Source organism: Seriola lalandi, unplaced genomic scaffold (genome assembly GCF_002814215.2).
Source record: "Seriola lalandi dorsalis isolate HSWRI2012SDOR001 ecotype SW California unplaced genomic scaffold, Sedor1 jcf7180002054795, whole genome shotgun sequence".
NCBI classification, from domain to species: Eukaryota; Metazoa; Chordata; class Actinopteri; order Carangiformes; family Carangidae; genus Seriola; species Seriola lalandi.
Window position 1 is genome coordinate 3,371,743 of NW_019525348.1, and position 8,741 is coordinate 3,380,483.

Below are 8,741 nucleotides of genomic sequence, written 5' to 3' on the forward strand. Positions count from 1 at the left end.
ACCCCTCCACCCACAGTGTCTCTCTGAACACACATACTCACATCGCCTCAGCTGGTCTGACTCACATGATCTTTCTCATGCATCAGTTACAATTTGCATCGTCTCATTGTGTGTGAGAGAGCAGCTTTTAGACGACTGAACGTCATTAATTTTAATGTCACTCTACACCCACTTTAAGTAGAGCTGCAACTTGTGATTATTTTCATAAAGACTGGAAACTTAGCCTAGCACAGAAGCTAGCCTGGTGTGGAAGCTTAGCCTTGCAGGGAAGCAGGGAGAAACAGCTAGTTTTGCTAGAAAGAAAATATGCCTACCATCATTTCTAAAGCTCACGAATTAAAACATTACATCTTGTTTGTTTAATCCATCCAAGAGATCCCAGAAAGTAAATAAGCATGTTTCCCAAAATATCAAATTATTCTTCATTGTCAAGTCTATGAATGATCACAAAATGAAATTTCATACAACTGTTAAAAAAAACCCAAAGTGAATCAATTTAGATTCACTTGCAGAGCGTGCATCCTAAAGATGTTTGGAAATTAATTTGAGAAATTGCTTAAAGTATTTAATCAATTCATTAAAACCATTGACCAACTATTATAATAAGAATAATCAACTAACCATCTCAGCACAATGCCTCCACCTGGCTTTACACAACTTGACAAAAGCCGTTTTCCATTGATTTTTACAGTCCGTGTTGTGTTTGGTTGTCACCCGTCATGTGTTGGTTAACAGTCTGTATGAAGTATAATGTTGTTGTAAAAGATAGTAGGGTCCCGCTGTAACTGCAGTAGGTAGTTGAGGGAGTGCAAACACTGGTGCTGTTTGACTTTGTGCGTTTGTTGACAAGAGCATTGGTCAGTGGATAAGAGTTGACACATCAGGAGGAAAACAAGGATTGCACGCGCAATACAGGTCAAAAGAGTAACAGTGTGATTAGGCAAGTGCTTCAATGATAGGAAAGGTTGGGTATATAACTTTTCTTGAAACTTTTGCATAGATACTGCCCAGACTTTGCACTTTATGTCTCTACTTAAGGTAAAGTTGTGGTTAAAAGGTCTTCAGGAAGTTTTGGTTTAGTAGAAAGGTTAAAAGATAAAGTTTTGAGTTAAAGGTTCTGACCAAGAAAAAAAACTTTCTCCGTCATAACTTGGTCCTTTTAAAGATCACATTTGTTGAGGAAGCCTGTGTGAACGTTTGTCTTTGTTTAGGTACGGAGAGGGGTCACGCCAGCTTAACATGAGGTTAAAGGTCAATATTTGGCTGGGCTGAAGTTTGGCTGACAAGCTGGACTTGACCCTTTTAACTTTTCAACCCATGTAGTTAACAACACTTGAGATGATCTCAACCGTGGAGGGAAGCCCCATGTACTTTAACCAGCCAGTAATGACTGTATAGAGATAAGATGATGTGTTCGTTGGCCGTGTTAAAGGTTAAATTGCACCTTACCTCCAATAAACTACACTGTCAGAGTGTTATGTTTTGTTATGGTGGAAAATTCATGACTCCTGCAAGCATGACTGAGCTAATCCAGTCCAGGCAACAAAACAAGTCTGGGCTTGTTTTGTCTGTTAAAATCACGGTTTGTTCAGATCTCACAAACCATGAAAGCGTTACTATCTCTGCCAAGTTGTGCATCAGGCTTAACTAGATTCTGGAAATCCTCTTATTGTTCTATGAATGCCATTTAATAGTTTTATGATTATCACTTTAATGAAACATTGAATGACAGTTGGAGGTTGTCATATTTCTGGATATACTTCTGGAAATGTGCTATAAACCTTTGTGTTTTGTACTGTACACAGTTTTGTATAGTTTCACGTGTTATGGCTTGATAGCTAAAGGAACCTTGGCCCTGTTGTAATCGTCTGGTCAAGGGTTGTTGGGTTCAGCTCGGGTTGGTATGAGGTGGAGGAAGTTGGACACTCTTGACAAACAGAGACACACAAAACACCTCTCTCACCGGGTCTTCTCACACAAGCATCCATCCCTCTCAATCTTTCCAGTCCTCTGTTGAATGTGTGCGGAACACAAGTCCCTCTGTGGGTATTGTCATGAGTCTTACCCCTTTCTGCTTATGTTGTGTAGGTAATTGAAGATTTCTTTGGCAAGAGCGCAGCTTTGGGGCACCCTGCTGCTGTAGTTTTTTTTTCATCACGGCTAACATTTCCACACTTTGTTGTTGGTACACCCAATCTACTCTCATAACTTTGGCTCGAGCTTTCTCCCATGGATGTTATTGGGGGCTTAGATATGTGCTATAATGTGGACCAGAGGGAGAGAAATGAGACCAAAGCAGTTGAGACGAGCGCCAGGTGGGATGCAGTCGGAGGTATTCAGCCATGTGGAGAGTCTAGTGAAAATTGAACCACTTTGGCACTTCTGCAGCCTCCAGTAGTTTTTGATACACATAGACCAAAGGCCCAAAACCTATTTTCTTTCCCTTCAAAACCTGTGCACCCTAGAGGGGACCACATAGTGCGTCCAACACAAAGACCATGCTATATCTGTGATGATAGATGGGGTTGTTGATCAGTGACTCAGCTGTAACTTCACCAGATGATCAGATTTTTGGCTGCTGATAATAAACTGTGGTCTCACATTTTCAAAAAGTTGAGATGGTTCTATGAGGCAGTTTGCCCTTGAGCCAAAAATAATAAGAGAGTAGTATTGTTATTAATACTTTTAAGCCTCACTCTTTCCTGTTGTTGATAGCAGCTGATAAAAGATATAAATGTCTGTAGACCCCTTAAAAATATACAGCTGATATTGATTTCAACCTCATTTCTCCCGGTATACTGCAGACTTTTAATCAGACTGCTTTGCTTAAACCCCAGAGGCCCCATGCTCCCCCACAATGATTACTTTGGAGCACCCCATTTGGGCACCAGATCCCACTGGCTACCTCCAGCTAACCTATCCCCTACTCTTTATCCCAGTTCTACCAAAGCGGTCACAGCGAGGTCACTGTCCAGTCTGCAGATTGTCAGGCAAGTGAAGGGGAGGTGCTGTTGGATCCGTGCCTAAGGAAACGGATGGTGTGTCTCTCCCGAGTGGCTGCTGCTGCTGCTGTGCAGCCATCATGGGGAGGTTGAGAATAGCTCAGGCTCTCGGTGAGGAAATGTCACCAGAACAGCAGCGGCAGCGGCAGCAACTCGGGGCCCCTCAGGCCCTGCCACTCAACTCCTGGGGGAAGCAGATGGCACATGCCCAGAGCTATTTAAAGGCTTCAGGAGGGCAACTGTCCCCCTCTATCACCCAAAATGACTAATGTAGATGAAAAGGGAAGCACAGATCAGATTAGTGTTTGTCCAAACTTTTGCCCTCCTATCAGCAAAGTCACAGCTTTGTGATTGTGAATGTGTTCAGTGGGTTCTACTAGGTATGACTCCTCTTCTTTCACTTAACCAAATGCAGTGGGACTAAGTCAGAGTGCACGTTCTGCTATAGAGCTGTCAGGGATTTTCTCTCAAGGACACTTCAGCCAGTGAGACATTTGGGCTTAAATCCCCTAATTTGGTTGGCGGACTAACAAATAGACCACCCACATGTTTACCAATAAATTATTCTGTGCATCTTTCCCTTGGATGTGTTGAACTTGGAAGAAAGCCTCTCCGGACTGTCGGATGTAAGGCTGGTGGGACAGAGAAAGCTGTGGACAGGTGGAGAACTTTCTGGAGAGTTAAAAACCGTCAGTGTCAGAATGTAACACTGGATTTCCCTCCTTTTGAGTGCCTCCAGTCTTTTTCTCCTGATAATAAGTTGTGAAGAGTATGTGACACTAGGCCACATATCCAAATGTCACACAATCTACGTGTTCATACAAATGTGTTCATGAATGTCTGGGCTTGTCACATTCTATTTGCCTCTAAGCCCTATTGTTGCCTAGATTGTGATTGGCCAAGAGGAGTGTGGAAATCCACATCTGTGGAGCTGCAGCGTGGCCGCCCCTTGTACTCCTCCTACACTGCCTCTGCGGTTTTCAGCCAGGTCTAACTGCTGCTTCCACTCTTGTTTACGAGCCAGGAAGAGGCCCCCTTGGTGTCCCCACTATCTGTCTTCTGTGGGTGGAGGAGTTTTGAAACTTGTCATGTCATCGTTGTTTGCGCCACAGCAGCTTTCAACATGCGGCCGACTGGTCTCTCAAAGTCCATGTCGCATATGGGGAAACCTATACTACCACAGAAGCAAAATATCCATTGCAGCTGTGTCCCTATTCACCTTTACCCCCACCAACACCCCACTGTTAACACTGACGTGATGCTCTGCACAAACGGAGGGGCAGGAAAGGCGGCGTCTGCTTGAATCTGAAGGGTATTGATGTGTAAAATCTATCCAAGTGAAAATGTTGCTTCACCTGACTCTAAGTCGGACGCTCGCCTGCTGTGTGTTGAGTGAAAAGCTTGTGTAGGTGGATTTTGACAGAGGGCTCATTTTAAGTGGTTAGGGATAAAGGGCGTGCCTCTGCGGCTGCCACGGCAATAATGATGACAGTGAGATGGCAATAGTCTGTCCTAAAACCAGGTAGGGTATTTCAGCCTCGGTTTGAGTGTCTTTTTTTTTGTTGTTGTGGATGATGTAGACGGAGCTATCCAGGATGTCTTCCATTTAGATGTCCGACACCACCCCTCTACCCAGGAAAGCACTGACAGATGGGCCCTTGTTACATGCGCACAATGTCACCATAGCAGAATGCACGCTCTGTTGAATTCCTAGCCTTATAGCTGCTTTTGTTTGTGTGTGTGTGTGTGTGTGTGTGTGTGTGTGTGTGTGTGTGTGTGTGTGCGTGCGTGTGTGTGCGTGCGTGTGTGCATATGAGATATGTGACAACAGAGGAATGTGTGTGTCTCCCCCTCACTTTTCACATTTGTAATCTGTGGTCATGTTTTCTGCCATTGTGTCACGTTGGGTAAATTTGTTGTTTATTGGAGTTATGTTAAACATTTCATCACGGCTGGCGTTCGCTCATTGCCGACAGTAGAATGGAAGATTAAATGAATGTCTGTCAACAGGCTGGCTTTTATCAGTGATTTCCATGTTTCCCTCTTTTGTAAAATGTTTTTTTTTTTCTTTCTTTCTTTCACAGGACGTATGGGCCTCAATTTTCATCATCCTGGAGCAGACCACATAATGCCATTGAATAGTAAGTCACATTTCACTGGAGTACCCATCATCTCATTGGAATTGTTCCACTTTTACTTTTACTTTGTCCTCTGCGTTTTTAAAAGAATGGGAAGTGATCTGTGGCGGGTTCCCATGAAAAACATATGACCGCACCGGTTCACGTCAATACGCACGGGGCACACCTGCCTACCCTTTGCTAAGGCCTGGATTCCCTGACACCGTAAACCTTGGACAGTCCTCTTAGCACAGGCAGTTGACCTGTGAATAGCACTTCCAAAAATACTCCAACATGTAAGACTAGACACCCCCCCCCCCAGTGTCCCACCAGCCAGCAGATGATCAACAGTGACAGGAGACGAGCCAGAGAGAGAAATCAGGTCTTTATCCCACATGCTGCTACATGGATGCCTCAGAGTTTTCCAGGCCAGGCTCTGCCCTTCTAAGAGATCTTTATTTGTCTTTGGACGGGGTCAGGGATTTGATTTCTGCGGGGCTTGATTTCCTCTAGGTCTGTTAGGGCCAGTCATGTCTCCCATCTTTTTGTCCAAGACCTCATCAAAATATCAAGGTCGCCTGGACAGATCTGCAAAGCCCTAGTTTCCTCTGTGGACATGTTCAGTTGGTCCACAGGGTAGGGACACCGGTAAAGGCAAGAGGATGTCTAATATAGGAAAAAAAAAAAAAAACTTTTTAGGTGAGGCAGTTTCCTACTGTCACATCTTGACAACACTGGCGCTCCTTCCTCATTTTGTTCTTTTTATCGTTCATATCCTCGGAGAACGTGTCTCAGATTGATGTTAAACTGTTGTGTCGTGGGACCACGCTCAGGCAAGCACAGATCTGCCCAGATCTTCCGAGTCTGTCAGAACTGGCTCACTCTGTTGTAGCCTGTGATGTGTGTAGACAGGGAAGCTTTGGTTTCGACTTTAAAGTGTTTTACTCTGCGTTTCTTCTTCATTTGGTCCCATTAGCTCTGAGGCTTCATGCTGTGAGAGCCTGTAAAGGCTCTACTTTCTGTGGATGGTGATGGTAACTTGAAGCACTTGAAGTAGAGAAAAAAGGGTGAAGTAAGCATAGGTCCTCAATCCAGATTTATTGCTGTTGTTCACTTGATAGCTTAGTGGTGGTGTCTGAGGCTTTGAAGGCAAGCAGAGTAGGAGACATCAAACTCATCACGCCCAGAGGAATCACCCAGTTTCCCTTAAAGCATTTTCTCCCTCTCTCTCTGTCTCTCTCTCCCAGACATCACTCAGTTTGAAGTTGGTACTTATTCTTAACCCTCACTTTTCTCCTTCCTCCTCTCCCTCACAGTATTGTATTGTATTCCCTCTCACTGGGGCATTTGACGGTTTCCCAGCGAAACGTTTTCTTAATTTCGCCCTGGTTGCTAGGTGACTTTGTTTCTGCCAAGGCCAGACGGTGAGAGTGCAAAGCTGCAGAGAGACTGCCCTTTTTTTTTTTTTTTTTTTTTTTTTTTGGATTGGAGAGCTTTTTTTAATGAAAACATAGCAAGAGAGAAGAGGCTCAGAGACAATGTATTCCCTGAGAGAAGCCAGAGGGCCAAGTCGCACAATGGGGGCTCTCACAATGCAAAGGCCCATATTGGTTTTAGAGGCAATGAGTCCGCTTTGTGACTGATGAGTTTAGAGGAGCAGGCGGATCTGTTTAGTGCTGTGTTAACCCTCCTGCTGTTTGTTGGAATTTGCGCCGTCTTAAGACACATGTTGCCTCCTCGGTGGTTTGCATTCACTGCACAGCGAGTTGTCGTTTGTGACAACGTGTCACGGATTAGGGAAACACTCAAACACAATCCTGACACAAGATGTGTTTCTGCACCTAAAACTTGAGCTACACTGAGTGTGAAAGTTCCTTCTCAATCTTAGAACGGACAGGAAGAAGTTGACATGGAAAAAGCTCAGTTATCATCAAATGACCAGAGGATGGGGGGGAAGACAGTAAGATGTGATTGAAAGCTAATGAAAGATCTACTAAATGGACCTTGATGAATTGGAAATAATGTGGCTCTTTTTAACAAAAAAAAAGAAAATCTAATCTCAATATCCACTTACTAGCTTCCTCCTGAGATTTCAAGTGAAATTCCTGGTCTTCCTCAGCAGATTGTGTTTGCGTAGTCATGGAGATAGGTCGGTCATTACATGGTGACAAATGAGTGATTTTGACACGTGATTACAAGTAGTTGTGTTGGTGGAACAAGATACAGTTTCAACCTTGACTTACTTAAAAGACTGTCACTCATTTGGACAAAAACTCTTTTTAGTAGCTTTTTTCCAGAGCTTTTTAATTCATCTCATGAATGATCTCATCTTTGTCAGCGGTTGCAATTTGCTTAGTTGTCATGGAGATAGCTAAATTGTCACCACGGGACTTAAGTGTGGAGTTATATCATGTATTAACAGGTGGTTTTATTTGCGGAGAAGACTGTGGAATCTGTTGAAAGCTCTGGAAAAAAGTTACTGAGTCGACCTTGACTAATTGAAAATAATTCAAACATCAGAACTCAAGGGCTTTTCTGGAGCTTTTGATCGCATCTCATGCAGATGGAAACTACTCAATTGTCATGGACCTTTTGTCACGTGATAACAGTTGGTTGTATATGTTATATAGAGTAGACCATGAAATATGGTTGAAAGCTCTGGAAAACACTACATTTTTTTGTCCAAATGAACAACATTTTTTCTGGACAGTCTAAAGCTACATTTAATAAAAGTCCACAGATGACATGAGTAAAATCTACAGCTGTTATCTTTCATTTTTGAGTCACTGCAGTTAAACGAGCATTAAAAACCTGAATAAGATAAGATGGAGATAATTTTGAGGACGGGAACATGTGACCTGCTGATTAGATAGAAGTGATCACAGCGCTGTACTTTCGCCTCACCATAGATTTCGATCTGCGCAGCCCTGACATCATTGCCTGCTCTCCCCCCCACCCCCCCCTCTCTGCATGTTATCCTCCCATTCCCAGAGCCCTGAGGCTGCCAGCCACCTCCACACTCTTTCCTTATCCTGTGGGAAGTTTCCACTCGCACCTGGCCTGCCATACCTGACCTGAGAGCAGCTTTTAATATTTCACCAAGGCCATGATAATGACTAACCTGCTCTACCTTCAGCCCTGCATGCACTCTGCATACACGCTTTATGGCTTCATCTGTGAACAGTCACTGAAGATTAGCACGGACGCGAGCCATCGCAGGCTCATTAAGCTGAGATGACAATCTCTGGCTATGGGGCGTTGCATTATGCTGCTAAATATCTCAGCCATTTCCGTGGCTAAACCTCACCTATCACTCCCAGCACACACACACACACACACACACACACACACACACACACATCCCGTGCAGCATCTGCATGCGTCTGCTGCCAGGGCAGGTGCAGCGGGTTTACTGTGGGGTGGTGCCAGGCTGTAATAATCACCCTCCTCCCGTTGCCGAAGCTTAGGTGTGGCCATCTGTGGTTTCACTGTTGCCTTAGAGATGTTCCTGGTTTTAGTTTATTTCCACAAAACCCATGTCTCTGTATCTCTTTTCCTACCCTTGTTCCTGCCCCAACCCTCTGTCTGTCCCTGTGTCTCTCTCCCCCCCCTCCCCCCCCCT

General features: G+C 44.3%; 1 protein-coding gene across 8 annotated transcripts in view; it reads left to right on the plus strand.

Moving 5' to 3' along the window:
- Positions 1-8,741, plus strand: part of cpeb3 (cytoplasmic polyadenylation element binding protein 3) — a 39,189-nt gene that overhangs the window by 15,475 nt on the left and 14,973 nt on the right. For all 8 annotated transcript variants that reach the window (XM_023425853.2, XM_023425856.2, XM_023425857.2 and 5 more), the window contains one exon: positions 5,087-5,143. In XM_023425853.2, coding sequence (XP_023281621.1) covers positions 5,087-5,143 — 57 coding nt within the window. The remainder of the gene's footprint in view (positions 1-5,086; positions 5,144-8,741) is intronic.